At 49.7% G+C, this 18792-nt stretch overlaps 1 protein-coding gene across 1 annotated transcript in view; it reads right to left on the bottom strand.

Moving 5' to 3' along the window:
* Window positions 1-18792, bottom strand: part of Galnt10 (polypeptide N-acetylgalactosaminyltransferase 10) — a 134541-nt gene that overhangs the window by 63058 nt on the left and 52691 nt on the right. Inside the window, exon 2 of the mRNA XM_060363679.1 lies at window positions 3788-3890. Coding sequence (XP_060219662.1) covers window positions 3788-3890 — 103 coding nt within the window. The remainder of the gene's footprint in view (window positions 1-3787; window positions 3891-18792) is intronic.

Here is an 18792-nt window from a genome sequence, read left to right on the forward strand (position 1 = left end):
CTAAGAGCAGTGCCAAAAAACAAACAAACAAACAAACAAACAAAAAACAAAAACAAAACAAAACAAAAAACACCAAAACCAAAACCAAAACCAAACCAAAACAACCAATCAAGGAGCACATTGGTTACTTCTGCATTACTGTGACCAAGGACCTGAGGAAAGCAACTTAATGAAGGAAGGATTTATTCTAGAAGGTTCTGTCCACTGTCACAAGGCTCTGTGTTCCTGGGCCTGAAGTGAAGTGGAACATAGTGACAGCAGGAATGTGTGGAAGAGGCTGTTTGGCTCAGGGGCGCAGGAAGCAGAGAGGGAGCACAGGAAGGGGCCAGAGGGAGACTCAGCCCCAAGGACAACCCCACCCCCACCCTCACCCCCACCCCATGTTCTACTTTCTTCATAGAGGCTACACCCCTACCTTTGTCTCCCCGAAATAGTCACTATCAGTTTCATCAAAGGAATAAAGCATTCGTTGTTGGGTCCCAAACCCTTCTGGTGGTGTTCTGGAGGGCTTCTCCAGGGCCAGCCACACTTTCTGGAACACACACACACAGATACTCTCTCCCAAGGGTTTCTTCGGAAAGTGGACAGGCCGCTTACTGTCCTCATGAGAAGCCAAATCCTCTCCCTCCCTCTGCCACCCTGACAGGCATGCACTGTGGTAGATCACATACTAATAACTAAGCCTGCTTCCAGGAAACCACTAAGGACGGACATCATGGTTTGTCCGTGGGGACTGAGGACTTCCTCTTCAGGGCCCTGCTATACCGTCTCTGACAGTAATTAATCTCCCCATGCCTTTCTCCTAGACCCATGCCTTCTCGTCTTCCTCCCTAGAACCTAATATTCACCAGGTCAGAGCTCCAAAGACCTTCTTGTCCCTGGAGAGGTCCTTGCAGACAGACCAACAGTGAGCTCTACTAATTTAGGCACTTCCTTAAAAAAACCTACACAAGATTTAAAAGAAAAAAAAATTTTCTTCTGTTTTAAAAATATTTGGGGGCTGGAGATATGGCTCAGCAGTTAATTGCACCTTCTCACAAGGACCTGGGTTTAGGTGCCAGCACCTAAATCATAGAGTGGTTTATGGCAATCCAGAACTCCAGTTCTAGGGAATCTGATGCTCTCTTCTGACCTCCTCAGGCACCAGGCATGCACACAGTACACATACACACACAGGCAAAACACACACACACACACACACACACACACACAGAGGGGCATATAATGAAATAAAGAAATCTCATTTAAAAAAGTGTGTCTGTGTGTGTGAGTATGCGTGAGTATGTGTGTATCTGTGTATGGGTATGTGCCTGTGTGAGTGCAGGTGCCTGTGGAGGCCAGAAGAGGGCATCATGTCCCCTGGAGCTAGAGTTATAAGGCAGTTGTAAGCTGTCTGACAGTGAGTGCTGGGACCAAACTTGTACCTCTAGAAGAGCACCAAATGCTCTTAGCAGAGCTATTTCTCCAGCCCCCAACAATCAAGATTAATAACTTCACCCAAGCATCCCCTTTCCCCAGACTGTGCCAGGGGAAGGGAAAAGAAGGAGAGGGGTATCAGCACTCACTTGGCCAGGATCCTGTTCTTTGTCCTGGACTCCCTATATCAACTCTGTACAGTGGACTCAGAACTCTCACTCTGCAGGTATACTGACATTCATGAAAGGTTACAGAACCAGGCGTGAGGACCAGAGCCTCGCAGTAATGGTACAAGCCATTACAAGCTCCCTGCACCCCCTCCAGAGCCAGCACCCCCTGTCCACTGCATCCCCCTGGACAGGAGAAGGTCTACCTTCTCTAAGATATGACTATCTCCTCTGATACCAGCAGCTTGTCTGGGGAAGTCAAACAAGAGACCACACAGTGAAAACTGTAAACTGTCAAACACCAGATAAACTTGACACGACCTGATTAATATCCAAGTGAGGCAAATGATCTGTGCCATAAACAAAGGTTTGGGATGTAGCTCAGTGGCGGCATGCTTGCCTACCACCTGAGATGCTAGATTGGGGCTGGCTCCTCAGTATGGCTTTAAATAAATAATCAATGATTTCTAAAATGGCACGATGACAAAAGACAGAAGAGCCGCTGTATCCTCTGAGCCAGGTCTGCTTGGGGAGCTGTGCTTCAAGTCACAGCTTCAGTGGACAAGTGGTCAGCAATCTGTGTATGATACATCAAGGGAAGGGTCTCTGATGTTCCGGGAGCATGCTCTCTGGGGCTTCCGGTGGCTGAGACTGGACACGGCCCGGCAGAAGCAGCTCAAGGGTCTGCCCTGCTGAGGGTCCCAACCCTCAGGGGCTGCTGAAGGCCAACCGCCCTCTGGGTGTTACAAAACCAAGGGCATTGACACCGCCGAGGTGCAGCGGCCAGAAAGGGGTCTGCCCTCTGCTCAGAGGGAGGCTTCAGGAGACCCCCACACAGGGGAGCAACGATCAACCCCAAAGGCCAGCCAGCTGGACCCCAGCATTCTGGCAAGGCTGCGGCTTCTGCCTTCTCATCAGACGAGGTCCCCTGGGATGGTCTAGGAAGCTCCTCATGTGTAGTTAGCATTCCTCAGTCCCGTCAGCCATTTTTCCTTTTTTTTTTTCTTTAAATAATTAGGCAACTTCATAAATTACTTTAAAAATATTTACTCTTTAATACTTATGTACAATTTTATTTCAACAGACAATAAATTAAGCAGTAACTTATTTTTTAAAAAATCTCTCTGTTGTTCTTTCTTCCCGTGCTAGGCAGCCCAACGTTCTAATAATTCAGGCACAACTGTCTGGCCAGCTGGCTCTTTGCAGATGTTTCCTCTCTTAATGTAAGTAGCACTCTTCCCCGTTCATGTAACATTCCTGGCACACAGAGTACTGTGTGTCGGGGCTGGGGATGCCCTGGGCATCAGCTCAGTTATTACACCTGTCCTCTTCTGAGCTTTGTAGTGAGCTGGTTTTGTCATGAATAATTTAGAAGGGACAACACCTTAAAACCAGATCGCCACATACAATTTCAATCGCTCAAGCCGCTGTATCCACTTTCCACTCAAGCAAAGCGGCCTCACAGACATCATCTGACTTCACACCCTCAGAACAACCTTCTGAGGCTGCCCAAGCAGACGGCATGTGGTCACCCTCCGATGGGGAGACGGAGGCTCGGGAAGGGTGGCACTCACTGGTGGCCCCGCAGGCTTGCGGGTGGCCTCTGCCTGGCCGCTGCAGAGAAGAATCTCCACACGGTCTCTGCGGCTCCTTGTGCTGGCCCTGCCCCTACCTGCTAGCCTCCCAGGAAGGGTGACAGAACCCCACTAGCAAAAGGAAACTTGAACCGAAGCCCACGCAGCCAAATCTGCAGCTGGTGAGGGGCTGGCTCTGCCCTCCAGACTTGGGTTCAAGGCCCAAGCTGGCCTTGCTCTTCCTGTGTGAGGGCTGGCAGATGACAACATCTCTCTGAGGTACAGGCCTCCTCTGATTCCGTGGGCCATAAAGGCTGGTCACGCTGTAGAAGTTGGAACTTGCTCTGTGCTCAGTCTGTGTCAAGTCAAATCATTGCTCCTTGCTTTAACACGGGACATGCTGGAGACAAGGTCACTTGCTAATCGGAAGGTGGCAGGGCAAACCTGAGAACCGCAGGTCTGGTCCTGACAGCAGAGGCCGGGAAGGGGAAAGGCGGGTACAGGAATTAGGAAGGATGGTGGCAGGCAGGAAGTGAACGAGAGGTCCAGACACTCCTAACACGCTCAGCACTCGCACACCCACCCATGCCACGTGTACACAGCGCCCACAGGCAGCCCTGCCCTCCGTACCTACGCGCTGTGCGTCCCTCCTGATGGCTTCCTCGTTGTGCCAGTCCTTCAGCTTCTGTTCACCTCCCAAGAAAAGTGCCTTTTTCTGTCGACTGTGTAATTCCTTAAAAAGAAAAAAAAAAAAACAACAACAAAAAGAAGAAAGCGTGAACAGGAAGAAAAAGGAAAATATTGGCCGTAACAAAGGCCCGGAGGCTACACTGCCTAAAGGGAACTCTACCACCTCCCGCCCTCACGGCGTCTTCCTGAGTGCCTGCCGCGTGCCCGTTAGGTGGGCAGAGCCCAGGGGGACACAGAGACTCAGCACGACCCCTTGGAGACTCGCCCCCCGGGGAGGATGGAAAGACAGGCATACTCTTTTCACTGCGAGGGAAAGCGCCGCGTGGGTTGCTGCCCGACAGGAAGAATATGTGAAACAGACACAGCAGCCAGAGCAAGCCCGCTTCCCTCGTGAAGAAAGAGAGCAGGGCTGGGCGTGGTGGGCAACCCCCCGTAAGCCTAGCACCCGGGAGGTAGCGGCAGGGAGAGCGTGAGTGCCGGGACAGACTGGCCTACCTAGTGAGACACCGTCATACAACTAGACTGAACGGTGAGTAGAGGCTAAGGGGTGTAGTTCAATGGTGGAGTGGCTGCTTAGTATTCACGAGGCCTCAGCACGCCAAAGGCACAAACAGATGCATGAGCCTGGTTTTAGAAACACTGATTTTTAAAAATTTTTAATTACGTGTATATATGTGTGTGTCTGTAGTGGGGGGGAGGGGGAGGAGTATGTCTATGGAGGCCAGAAGAGGGCATCAGATCCCCTGGGGCTGGAGTTACCAGCGGTTGGGAGGTGTGAAGAACCGAATGTAGGTCCTCGTAAGACCAGTGTACACTCTTAACTGCTAAGCCATCTCTCCAGCCCCACTATGTTTAATTAAAGCCAATCCACTTTGTCTAAAATACAAGCACTTCAATATGCAATCAATGTAAAACATAATTATGGCATTTTTCTCTTTTTTTGGACTAAGACTTTGAACACTTGGGTTCGTGTCAATCCCGACCCCTTTTCCAGTGCTCTGGAACTACAGGTGGCTGGCTAATGGCTACACCTCAGAAATGAGTGTCAGGTGCTGGGATGACAGCCTCCTGCTTTTACAGGAGTCCTGGCAATTCAAAACCAGGCTCTCACGCTCAAGCAGCAAGTGCTTTAACCCCTGAGCCTTCTCCGTTGCTCCAAACACACAACTCTTAAGTAACCCTGATCACGTGGTATTATGTAAAAGAGCACACCAAGACTTTCAAACCAGACGTTATTCGGGGTGTGTCTCTGAAAGTTGAGATCAGTTTCTTTGTTTGCAATCGTCTTCTGGTACTTTCCCTTCCCCCAGCTCCCGGAATGTCCCCTCGACACAGGAGATGAAGGCAAAGGGGAAGGAGCACCTTGAGGATGTGAGCTAGTCAGGAAGGATGACAGGACAGATGAGAAATGCCTTTAGACAGCAAACCGTAGAAGCGTGTTGACGTGTCTGGAGCCCATGTGTGCTCAGTCAACATTTCAAAAGGATCGATCACGGTCCCGGCAACCACTCACTCACTCATCCAAATGGAATTCTAATCTTTGTTTAATCACGGTTTAGTGTGCCTGGCACCCTTTGAGGAGAGGAGAGGACAGAAAGGCGAAACAAAGCCAAATGCAGTCTGCTGGAGAAGAAGGGTTGGTCAAAGCACGCACCCCAAGCCCGAGATTGCAGACTTGGCAGAGCCTGTCAGCAAGGGGCCTTGAACCTCTGGCCCAGCTGGCCAGGGTTCTCAAAACCACAGGAGTGCTGAAAAAGGAACTGGAGAGGGTTGTGGGCTTCAGCCAGGTCTCGGGTTGTATTGCGGGGACAGGCTTTGCTGTAGATGTTAGGGTGAGTCTGTAGAGTCCCAGCCCACCCCTCAGAGGAGCTGGGGTGATTCTGCTCCAGGATCGCATGCACTCATTGAAGCCACACATTAAGTAGATAATTCTAACAGCCTTTCTGTGTCCATGCACGGACATACTCAGAATCACACAGACGGACAGACACATACACACACTCACAATCAGAGTGGACCAGGTTGAACTTATTTAGTCAAATGCATAAAGTTGGTTTATACAAGGTGGCCTGGTCTAAATGAGAATGACCTCCATAGGCTCATATATTTGGATGTTCAGTCCATGTTTTGTGAAAGTGTCTTGGAGGTGTGGCCTTGTTGGAGGAGGTGTGGCCTGTCACTGGTAGCGGCTTTGAAAGTCTCTAAACCAATGCCATGCCCAGTGTCTCTGCCTGCCACCTGCAGGGCAGGATGTAAAGCTCTCAGCTCTTGCTACAGTGCCGTATCTGTCTGCTTCCCACCATGATGACCACAGACTAACCCTCTGTTACCAAGCCCCCAATTAAATGCTTTCCTTTTGGGGGCTGGAGAGATGGCTCAGTGCTTAAGAGCACTGTCTGTTCTTCCAGAGGTCCTGAGTTCAATCCCCAGCAACCACAAGGTGGCTCACAACCATCTATAGTGAGAGCTGGTGCCCTCTTCTGGCCTGCAGATGCACACGGAGGCAGAACACAGTATATGTAACAAAATAAATAAATCTTAAAAAAAAATGTTTCCTTTACAAGAGCTGCCTTGGCCATGTTGTCTCTTCACTGCAGCAGAAGGGACCTGGGTGGTTGTATAACGCATCTCTTCATGAATTTTAAGGGCAAACACTGAGTGATTTCCATTCACCTATGTAACAAGGGATTATCGAAGGCCTACTACGTCCAAGGAATTCTGGGTGAGACAAAGTATGACAGGCAGTCTTAGGGTGCATGGACTGCACTTGGCACCACCCAGCAGACAACCCTTTGGGAGTGCCTGAGAGAGCTTTACCAGAGGGGTTTAACTGAGGAAGGAAAGTACACACCGAGTGTGGATGGAACCATCCCCACGGACGAGGGTCCCGGACTCCATAAAAAGGAGAATGAACTGAGCATCAGCATTCATCTCTCTCTCTGCTTCCTGACTGTGGGCCCAATGTGACCCGTGGTTTCACCCTCACCGCCACCGTGCCATCCCTGACACGACAGACTGTCACCACTGTTAAACCATTAATTAATACAAACCCTTCCTGGGTCTGGAGAGATGGCTCCGTGGTTGAGAGCACTGGCTGCCCTTCCCAAGGACCCGAGTTTTCTCCCCGGAAACTACACCGTGGCTCACGAGCACCTGTAACAATAGCTCCAGGGGAGCTGACGCTCTCTTCTGGCTACCACAGGCACTAGGGATGTACACGGTGCACCGACTACGTGCAGACAAACACCCACACACATCAAAAAAAACAAAACAACAGCTTCCTGCCGTTAAGTCGCTTTTGGTGACGTTGTCATAGCAATAAGAAAAGTAGTTAACATGTATAGTTAAATAAGACAGCCACAGGCTCAACAAACAGGATAAGGAAAGACACACGTCGCTATAGCGTCTTGCCCTGAAGGTGGTACAGATGAAATCTGGAGGTATTTAGAAGAGTCAGAAATCAGTGTTCCCACGGGGGGTGACAGGGAAAGGAGTCTTTGGCAGTGGTGTGGAAGACTGGGGAGGGGTCTGCCTGGGAGCAATGAGGGCGAGATCTAGCTGGGGGACATGCATGAACCAAGAAGGGGAGGTAGAAGGTGAGAGACAGGCCTGACCTGGAGAGAATACACATGGTTCAAAGTGTAGGCATGAGCCACACAGCAGCAGGAAGTCTGGACCAGTGCTGCTTGGCAGGTGGGAGCCACAGAAGGTCTCTGAGCAAGAAACGAGCCACGGCAGAGCTCAGGAATAAAGCACTGAGGACTGGAGAGATGGCTCAGAGGTTAAGAGCACTGGCTGCTCTTTCAGAGGTCCTGAGTTCAATTCCCAGCAACCACATGGTGGCTCACCACCACCTATAATGAGATCTGGTGCCCCTTTCTGGTGTGCAGACAGAACACTGTATACATAATAAATAAATAAATCTTAAAAAAAAGTATTGATACCCACATGCTTTTGCTCAGTTTTCTCCTTCGAGAGAAGTGGGGATGTAGCCTGCTTTGTTTTCATCTAGAGAAAATACTTCCTCTCCCAAACTGAGGACCACTCTTATTCTAGCCCTCACAACTAAGACCCAAGTGAGGATAAGTACATCAGCCTCAACGAGACCTGAGGTTTTGAGAAAGGCACCCCAAGGGTGCCTTTTGGTTTCCTGAGGGGATCCGACATGACCATCCATAAAGGTTGCAAACACTGAGCCACACTTCTGCGACACGTCACCGCTCAAAGGACGGACGATGCATGGTGCATTTAACTTCTACCCCCTTGCCAGAAAACAGCTGCTCAAAGCACAGAAGAACCTCTCGCTACTCCACCAGCCTTGGAAAACTGGGAACTAGATGCCATCTCCTCGATCTAAAATCTAGACCCTTGGCACCACCCTGGTCCGAGAGGAAAGCCTCAGGCAAGCTGCCCTGGCTTTCCAGTGTATCCTCAGGGCTCCACATTTCATGTTTCGTTGGCCCTTCATCTGAGGACTGCCTGTCTCCCCAGACTGTGAGTTCCAGAAAAGCAGGTCTCATTTCGCCAACTAACAGATGGGCAGATCCGCCTCTGTTTTATGTTTTTTTTTTTTTTTCTGGATGGAGGGAAGAAGGTCATGCTGGGATTAGACATGCCTAACACAGTCAAGGGGATTTAAAACCAGAAAGGGCTCTGCAGATTAATTCTATCCTCTGATTAAATGGCTGCAGGTCAGTTTAATGGGCTGCATAATTCTAAAGAGAGAGAGGGCTCACCTGACCCTGAAGTGATTTCTAAGAGATGGCACAGGCTTTGAACTCTCACTCTGCCTCCTCCACGCCAGTCGGCTTCCTGTCTGCATTCCTAACCCCGAGGCCAGTGGGCTCATGGGAGCCAGGGATGGTGTGAAAAAGTCCATTTAGTTTCTAAATACTAGCAAAGAAAAATGGGAAACAGAAATTAAAAAAAAAAAAAATCATTTACAACAGTGCCAACATATCAAATACTTATGGGACAAACTGAGCAAAATATGCAAGATACAGATTGAAAACTACAAATCGGTGCCAGGAGTCAGAGGTCTAGGTAAATCAGGACTCAGGTCCCATTAGAATTTAGAAAGACTCAATGTTACAATGTTATTTCTCCCAGAGGTAGGAGTCCAGCCTGTGGGAGGTGGAATTAGGTCATGAGATTCAGAGCAGCCTGGGAAGCAAAATAAGACCCTGCCTCAAACACAAAACCATGCCAGTCCTTAAAGGACTGATCTGCAGACACAATGCAGCCTTGGCAGAAACCAATCTGGCCTTTTAATTCACGAGATCTGCCAGCCTCTGCTCGAGTGCTGGGATTAAATGTGTGTGCCACTATGCTGTATGCAAAATCTTAAACAAGACACGACATACAGTTTGTGAATTGGGATTAATTACAATTATACCTTTTGTTCTTCAGGGCACGAGCTGTGGACTAGAATATGTCTGTAGAGAGTAACTGGTGAAGGCTTCACATTCGGAGTATAGCAAGAACACTTGGAACCCTGGGTACTGGCCATTAGGGAAACAGGACTCAAACCCAACAGGGAGCATCCTTTACTACTTAGCAGGATAGTGTAATTAAAGAACCAGAAAACAAGTGTTGGCAGGATGTGGGCGGAGAAACTGGAGCCCGTGTTAGCATCGGTGGGAATGCCAGGGGGAACACAGCTCCTGTGGATAAGGTTGGAGGTTTCTCGAAAGGTTAAACAGGGTGATCACGTGACGACCACGTGACTCTCACCTAAAGCAATGGACAGGAGAGGCTCGGACTGGGCACATCCGTGTCCACTGCAGCATTGGCCGTGACTGGCCAAAGATACAAAGCAAGCAGTGTCCAGTACACACAAGCCATGGCTCAGGCACGCAGAAGAACACCACTCAGCCGTAGAAGGGGCAGCCATTTGATAGCTGCTTCTACACAGACAGACCTTGAAAACACAATAACGCTTGGCGAGGTAAGGCAGACGCAGAAGGGAGTGCTGTATGCCTCTGCTTCTGTAAGTAGCTGGAGGATAAAGCCAGTAAAAGAAAGAACAGAGGTATTACTGTGGAGTGAGGCAGGGAGGAGGGGCCTTTGGGGAAAGGTAAGGGAATGGTGAGGCACGGGGAGTGTGTCTAAAGCCAAGAATCACAAACTTGCGAATGGATGGGATTAAAATGTTAGGCTGCCTCCCTCTCTGCATCCTCGCTTTCAGCGCTCACACATCCCGTCGCCAAAATGTCTGTTAGCATGGTAAGGCCTCCTCTGAGGGCTGGGAAATAGCTCAGCTGGTAAAGCGCTTGCTTTGTAAAACAGGGGGAACCGAGTTCAATCCCTGGAGGTCACATTAAAAAAAAAAAAAAGTGATTTATGTCCTGAGTTTGTAACTCCAACACTTGAGAAGGCACAAACAGGCAGGTCCCCAGGAGCTGCCTGGCTGATCAACCTACTCAGCAAGTTCTAGGCGGGTGAGAGATCCTTTGAGACCCTGCCTCAAAAAGGCAACATAGACAGTGTCTGAAGAACAACATCCAAGATTGTTCCCTGGTCTTCACACATATGCACACTACCAACCCCACGTGCACGAGCGCCCACACAGATCTGCACACGCATGCACACATTAAATAAAGGCACTTTGAAATCCCACAGAAAGAAAGTGACCTAACTTTGCTTATTTAATACAGCATTTCAAAGATTTACCCGAATAGACGCCTCCCCGCCCCAACTCACCCCCACGTTTCCACGTAGTGACTGGTAGAGCAGGGAGGAGACTTGGGGACCCCACTGGCCTGCCCACAACCATGGAGTTCATAAGAAAGAGCACAGTGCTCCTCCCACACAATGCAAAACTGGGTTTTGATTTCGATTCGTTTCTTCAAAGCACTAGGTTGCTGAGCGTGGTCACACGTGCCGTTAATCCCAGGGAGGGTGGGGAATTTGTGGCTGGCCAGGGCTAGAAAAGCAAAGCACAACAACAACAACAACAAAAACCCACCAAGGAAAAAGCTAGTAGACATGAAACATTTGCAGGCAATCTCAGTAACTTTGGCAGGAGGGAAATGAATTTTCTGGTAACAACCTCAGAAGTACCCTATATCTGTCTCCTCAACCATCTGTTCCCACAATGATCCACTGATTCACCACAAGCCCATCCATCCATCCATTCATCCATGTTAACTGTGCAACTACTGTTGGTTAGAAAACAGTCATTTTTAAAGAGGTGATGGTTTCTGTCTACGCTACAAGGCAGATCTGAAATCACTCTAGTCTGCAAACTTCTACTAAGGAGCGACGGCACAGCTGTAAGTTCTTCTCTCGGTTAAGAATAGTTCTAGGTGTGGGTGGCAGAGGGGTCCTGGGCTAGGCCCTGGAGGGTGAGTAGAATGGGCATGGGTGGGGTACCACACAGGCAAAGGAAATGAGGTTGTCCCACAAGCCTGGTGTGTATGGCCCATGCATAGACAACGTCTCATTCCCAAACAGTTTCTCATGTGCCCATTTCACCAAAACCTTGGCTTAGTCCAAGGCATTGAAAGTTCTTTTACTCTACAGAATTCAGTTAGATTGGGCACATTACTATGACAGGCTGGCCGGAAGTGGCCCTGACCTTCCATGCTGTTCTGTATCCACTTGCCACGATCCCTGCCATGAGATGTCCTATGGCTCCTTCCATCAAAACAATCACTTCCCCATTTCTGGGAGCTTAGGCTGGCTTCCTGCTTTTGCTTTGGCCAAAACAACAAGGCAGAATGAGGCTTGAACCTAAGCCATTGACACTTGAACTCTTTCACCGGCTGGTTAGTTCCTCTGCCCGACCCAAGGCACTGGGGGAAAAAAAAGCAGAAAAGAAGACCGTGTGGAGACCTGGGGCCACCTGGATGGTCAGCCTTCATCATCACCATGGGTTTGCAATCCCTTAGGAGACCCGCTTCTGTGGGGTGTCTGTGAGTGTGCTTGCAGGGAGCTTTGACTGAGCAGGCAAGAATGATCCAGATTGTGTATAGAGTGGGCTGGGTCCTGGATAAAGCCAGCTGAGCCCCGGGATCCATCCCTCTCTGCTTACTGACGGCAGATGCGATGTGACCAGCGGCCTCATGCTCCTGCCATCCTGCCGTGGCCTCGCCTCTCAGGCTGTCGGCCCACCCATTGCCTTTTAACCAGGCATTTTGTCACAGCAACAGAAAAAGTAACTGGCCTAGACCAGTGGACGGACCATCTCCAAAGAGACGAAAGATCCCAGGCGCAGAAGCAGGGCCTCTGGCTAGGTGTTTGTGATCAGAGATGCTCGGGGGAGCCCAAGGCCAGAAAAGCACCCAGTGGCCTGCAGACCTGTGAGCGAGATCTAGTGGTGGCCACAACAGCACTGACCCTGGATGTGGGCTTTGAAGGTGAGCCAGCCACAAGAGTGTGAGTGTGGGAGAGCTGGCCATGCTTACATTTATACACACACACAGGCCCCCCTCCCTCCCCCCCCCCCCGCACACCCCGACCCCGTGCTTGCAGTGTGTTACGTGGCAAAAGAAAGCAAACTGTGGCCAAATTCACCTAACCCCACACAAATACCTGAGCGGTTCCTCCATCTGGCAGCGTGAAGGGAAGTCAGAGGGATTTGGACTGGGGATCAATTTGCCCTGGAGCTGTGGGCTCTGAAGATGGAGGAGACCATCTGTGGATGGCCTGAGGAACAGAGACCAAGTTTCATCAGATAGCCTGTAATGAAGCGCAGGTTTCAATCCCATATCCACGAGGAACTCAATTCTGCCACCAACTTAAAACAGACTCTTAACTGAGTCCAGGCTGGTAGACACCTTGATTTTGCTCTTGTGACAAAATCCAGTCAGGCTCACTTGGAGTCAAGACCTATAGGGTTCCCGGCTTTAAAATGTGTGATAACGTGTTCCTGGCAACAGAAAACAATCGTACCTCTTAACGCCATTTTGTTTTCTGTTCTATTTTTCCAAACTGGCTGCGAACAAAACCTTTCACCGTATGTTTTCTTCTAGAACCTTGGACAAGCCCACCAAGAGATGGGCTCTTGGCTCCTTCCTTTTAAACATGAGCGGATCCTCTGAACGTCCCACTCAATAGGATGTGGCAAGGCAGACGCCACAGGCGTGTACCATGTGTGTGCCAGGTGCCTGTAGAGGCTAGAAGAGAATTGGAACTGGAGTCACAGACTGTTGGGAGGTATGTGGGTTCTGGGACTCAAACCCAGGTCCTCCGAAAGAGCAACCAGTGCTCTTAACCCCCTGAGCCACCTCTCCAGCTCCAAGCTGCCAAGGTTTAGGGCAATCTGTTGAATACCAACAGTAACCAGAGCAAGCGTGTGGCCTGCACCACACAAAGCTTAACGCAGGACCCTGATCCACACCTGTTCAACAGCGGCCTGCCACCTGTGCCCATGCCATCAAGACAACACCAGAAAGCTCTTCCTCATCCCCTGCAGCTCTCTCATGAGATAGCGGTATCTGCAAATCACCTTCTAGAACACGTCTGGGCTGCACCCATTCTTTTCACTCGGCTCCGTGTGGTCACAAGTTTCTGTTAGGCATCCTGGACATGAGAGGGCCCCGGAGGGCTGGGCTATGTGGCGCAAGCCTGTAATCCCAGCCCTTGGTAGGCAGAGGCAGGCGGATCTCTGTGAGTTCAAGGGCAGCCTGGTCTACAGAGTGAGTCCAGAATAGCCAAGGCTACACAGAGAAACCCAGAGGATGGGAAGGCAAAGTGGAGGAGCAGGAACAGGAGCAGGAGGTGTGTGTGTGTGTTACAATGCGGTTGTGGAGGTCAGAGAACAGTCTGTGGGACTCAGTTTTCTCTTTCCACCAGGTGTGGCACTCGGGCGGCATGCTTGGTGGCACAAGCCCACCCTTGCTGAGCCCTCTTGCCAGCCCCTTCTCTATCACTTTGTTCTGTTAACTTTTCCTATTGCCGTGGCCCAAAACTGAACAAGAAGCAACCGAAGGGGGGTAGGATTTATTCTGGCTCGAAGTGAGAATACAGTCCACCCTGTGGCTTAAGGCTGTGTGGTGCTGCTTGCTCACATCTGGTGGGATCAGAAACGGAGATTGGGACAGAAAATGGAGACAGGCTATAAACGCCCTAGCAACTGACTTCCTCCAACCGGGCTCCCACTTCCCAGTGGTTTCAACGCCTCCCAACACAGCAACGCTGACTAGGGGACAACATTCAAATACGCCAGACTGTTGGGGGCGTTTTACATACAAACCATGCTGCCGACACCCCAGCCTAAGTGAAGCAATCCAAAAGTGACCCATTTCCCTACATCCCAGGATTCTGGGTGACACTCAGCTGGTGCCAACTACCACTTCTCACAAGGTCTGTGGCTACCGTGTAGGCCACAGCCAGTCCTCGGGGCTGGAGCACCCAAGCTTTCATAACGAGTACAGGGCAGACACAGAGCTGACGAGGCAAATGGGCCTGAAAGGAATCACCAAAACCTGTTGTTCTTCTAGCTGTGCAATAGATGTGTGGAGATGCTGGGGCCAGGAGGTGGGGCAGGGCATGCCAGCCTGAGGGGCTTCCCCCTCTGGTACACATTAATTAGGCTTTCGGGTAAGATTGTGCAGAAAGTGCTTTGCGATTTTTAAAGCCTGAAAACCAACGGTCTGATCCAAACCCTTCATTGCATTTTTTTTTTGAAAGCCAAACCCTGCAATTTGATTTGCAATTATAGGAATAATAAAGACAAACTGTGAAAGAGTCAAATAAGAAAGACTCAAAAAAAAAAAACAAAAACCACACAGTAGAAAATAAGTTTCTCCATTCCCAAGCCCCAGTCTTGTGCCCTAGAAATGACCCTTTTCTTGTGGATCTTTCCAGAATCAATAGTGAGAAAACAAACCCAGAGCCTAGTACCAGACAGGCTCCCTCCCTTTTCACTGGACTTTGTGTTCCTTGCCTTTCTTTCTCCCTTTCTAGCTTGCTGAAGTCCCCGGAGTTTCCACAGATCACCCACTGTCACTCCAAGCCACCACCAGCAGCACCACAGCCCATGCACGTTTCCTGTCAGGCCCCTGTGCACGTCCTGTCTGTGAGACCCTGCCTCCCGGTGGGCTCTTTTATGGTAGGGATGACTAAAATTCGGCTCTCCGCACCCTCAGCGTCGGCACTTGCACAGTGCAAGATGCTGTGAAACTCTCGCCAAGCAATCTCAAGCAGAGAGAGGCTGAAAGCAACTCCCTGCAAGGGTAACATCTTCATACCCTTGACCTTGGAGAGTCCCTTCCCGAAGCCTGGCTGCTTTTCTCTGCTTGGCTGGCATATTCATCATTGTCATGTCCTGGGCCCCACCCAGGCCTCTGGTGCCTCAGTTGTTCTCTGTGGTCTCCCCATCTGCTGCCCCCTTCCTCAAATTCAGAAGGAGATGAGGCAGGGTGGCTTTCTTCCCACTCCCCTGTCCCCAGGGTTAGCGTTTGTTGGGCTCTCTTTCACTAGGATCTGCACAGGATGGAACTGCTAGGGATAATGAGATAGGAACATGGACCTGGCTAACCCAAGGCTTAGGGGATTTGCTCATAGTCATCACTCAAGCAACTGCTTTTGATTCCACGGTCTTCTTATTGCATCTGTCTCTTACACTGATGTGCTGTGGCTCTGAAGGACAGGGCCCCAAACAACCAACCCCAGGAGACTCTACCGACAAGCCCCCCTCCCCCCATCATCTAATAGCCTACCGAGCTCCGCCCAGAGGCTCTGGATGTAGACTCAGCTCCAGGGAGGGCCAAAGATCTGGATCGAGGAGGCTCCCACTTTTGTCACCAGTGGTATTTAGGGCACTGCCTATTATGCCCCACGAACTGTAATTAATCAGACTGGTATAATCCCTCCAGGGTGGTGGCACATACAGCCCTTGATCTCCTGGGGCAAGTGAGGAAGTTGGGAGATAGCTGACTGATATAAAAAAAAAAGGGGGGGGGTTTCAATGCGTGCGTGTGTGTGTGTGTGTGTGTGTGTGTGTGTGTGTGTGCACGCCAGGGAGTTAATGTGAGTGGAATGCCTGAGGCGGCCAGGAGAGGGCATCACACCTCCTAGTTACTGGATCTGATGTTCCAGAACAACCGGACGTAAAGGCAGTTGAAAGGCACCTAACGTGGATGGTTGGGAACCGAACTCAGGTCCTGGAAGGACAGCCTGTGTTCTTAACTGCTGAGCCTTCTCTCCAGCCCCACTGCATGTGCTTTTAAAATGACACATTTATAAAATCCAGTAAGAGAAAAGTGCTGGGATGCACAAATGTTCTCAGAACAGAACAACAGAACTAGCATTTATTGAACTTAATAATTTTAAAAGCTCCTTTAAAGTTCTCCGATGGCTTCCCATTGCTCTTAAAACAAAGCCAAATGCTTTACTCCACTTAAAGAATTCTGAAAGGCCTCTGCCCTCCTCCCCTTGGTCTTAGGGCTCCAGGTGCTTTTTATGTCCCTCAAACACACTTTACTATCTCCCACTGTGAGGCCTTTGCACAAGTCATTTCCTCTACCACAAGCACCTGTCACACCCGCCCCTGTTCTAAGACCACCGCACATGTTAGATGTCAGGTCCTCTGGGAAATCTCCTCCAACTTCTCGGTCTAGGCTGCTCCCTGCACAGCTTGATCCCGTCCTGGGCACACGACCTTAGAAAGTGGCCGCACTTGTCATCTGTGCCTGGATAACACACTTCAGAAGGGGAGGGGCAGTGTCTGCTCTGGTCCACAGTAACCCTTGGCTGACCACACTTAGCAACACACCAGGCGTGTGCAATTGCTCAATAAATGCCAGCTCAATAAACTAATTAAACGGATGGATGGGCACTTAATAACACACGGATCCTGGGAACTCCTCCTCAGTGCATCAGCTCATGTTATACTCTGCACAACCCCAGGGGCAGGGTAAAAGTGTCGCCAAGGTCACAGACCAGAGCTAATGCAGTTTACCAGTGGTGCTGGGTCGGTGGAACCTGCCTAATCCCAGCACTGGGGAGGCAGAGGCAGAATAATCTCCGTGGCTGGGTTCAAGGTCAGTCTGCTCTATATAGCAAATTCCAAGCCAGTCAGGGGTACATAGGGAAACCCTGTTTCCAAAAAACAAAACAAAACAAACCAGTGTTCAAGAATTATTTCAATGCTACCGATATAGCGATGATTTTAACCTGGGTTTGCATGACTGCAAGGCTTCCAACTCTCTCGAAAGTTTTGTTTTTAGGGCTGGAGAGAGGGCTCAGCAATCAGGAACACTGTCTGCTCTTCCAGAGGTCCTGAGTTCAGTTCCCAGCAACCACCTGGTGGCTCACAACCAGCTGTAATGGGATCTGATGCCCTCTTCGGGCCTGCAGGTGTACACGCAGATAGAGCACTCAGATATCAGAAACTTCCACTTCACCACTCACATCTATAAAATGCATACATACATGGACATATAAAAATTTGTTTAAAGATTACAATGACTCCGTGCATGTGTAAATGTGTGCGCATGTGTATGCATGTTGAGGAAGGGGACGATTTCTACCCTGTGGATCTGTGAGACTGAATTCAGGTTGCCAGTCTGAACCACCTTACTGTCTCCAATTCTTTACTGGGCAAAACTTGATCTCCAGACCAACAGTTGAGGACATCTGAACTTGCTCTCCTTGCTTTAGTATCCAAACTTCAAAGGGGTGTGCCCTTAGGGACAGTCTTTTCTTCCACACACTTGGATCTAGGGCTCGGGATTCGTATCTCAAACTCTCTACCACATTTTCTAAACTGATTCACATTAAGTTCTCAAGAATTCCATCTCATCCTTGCTTTTCCTATCTCTTCTTGGGTGCTCTTGAGACTGAGACTAGACAGCAACCAGAAAGTCACAAGAGGAAGAAATCTGAGGAGATCGGACAGAGAAGAGTTCAGCATTTGTCATCTCAGCTAATACTACTGACAGGAACCCAACCCGGGAATGGAGAGATGGTTCGGCAGTTATGAAAGCTGGCTGCTCTTCCAGAGGACCCAGGCCCAGTTCCCAGGTCACGTGGCTCACAGCCAGCTCTAGCTTTCGCTCCAGGGAGGCAGACAGACATAGTCACGGATGCACATAGACACAAAGACACAATTTTTAAAAAATAAACTCTTAAAAAAAACATTAACAGCCCCAACTCCAAAATTATACAGCTACATGCTTCTCTGGATAGATTTCTATTAATAGACTCTAACATTCTCTTACTAGCTTTGTGAACCTACAGTGATCCTAAACCACTACTGAAATGTGCAACTGTTGATCTAAATATACCGGTGCTATGTGTCCCTTCAAATGATATATATCACCTGTGGCTCCTTACTTGACATTCAGTCTGGGAAAGGGCTCTTGTAAGTGCTTGGATGCTGGGTGCTGAGCCTCTCTAGCCCACACTTTGGAAGTCGAGAGTTCGAGTCTAGCTACGAGTCATACCGCACATACTGCTGACCTTGCTAGTAACTACTGAAGCTACACACCTGCCACGCAAGACACCATGTCATCAGGAATTCCGAGACTCTGTGCAAAAATGCTGATTTCATGCTTTGTAAACATAACTCTTGTAAAAGAACAGCCTGCCTGTAAAAACTGCTCTTGACATCCCTGGAATAATCTTCAGGGGAAAGGAAGCAGAAGTCTCCCCTGTGCATCCGTTTCTGTAGCCGGCTAACTGTAAAGCACATCTCTTTTACAGAGGAGGCCTGGACACCAAGCTTCACTAAGGCTGCAGAGAACCAAATCCTGCCCCCAAAGACCGGCTTCGAAGGAGGCTCAACTTCTTGAGGAGCATGGTGTCTCTTCAACAAAGGTGCAGGGAGATTGGGAAAACTGGCAATGTTCCACACTCCAGGCTGACTAACCGAGAGCATCTGGGAGATTGAGGAGCCTGAGAAATGATCTCCTCAGATACCTCAGTCAGCTAGCAAGGGAAGAGCGACCCTGACACAAGGCAGCCAGCCAGGCTCATACGGAAGCCAGCAGCGGAGC

Source organism: Meriones unguiculatus, chromosome 11 (assembly GCF_030254825.1).
Source record: "Meriones unguiculatus strain TT.TT164.6M chromosome 11, Bangor_MerUng_6.1, whole genome shotgun sequence".
NCBI lineage: Eukaryota > Metazoa > Chordata > Mammalia > Rodentia > Muridae > Meriones > Meriones unguiculatus.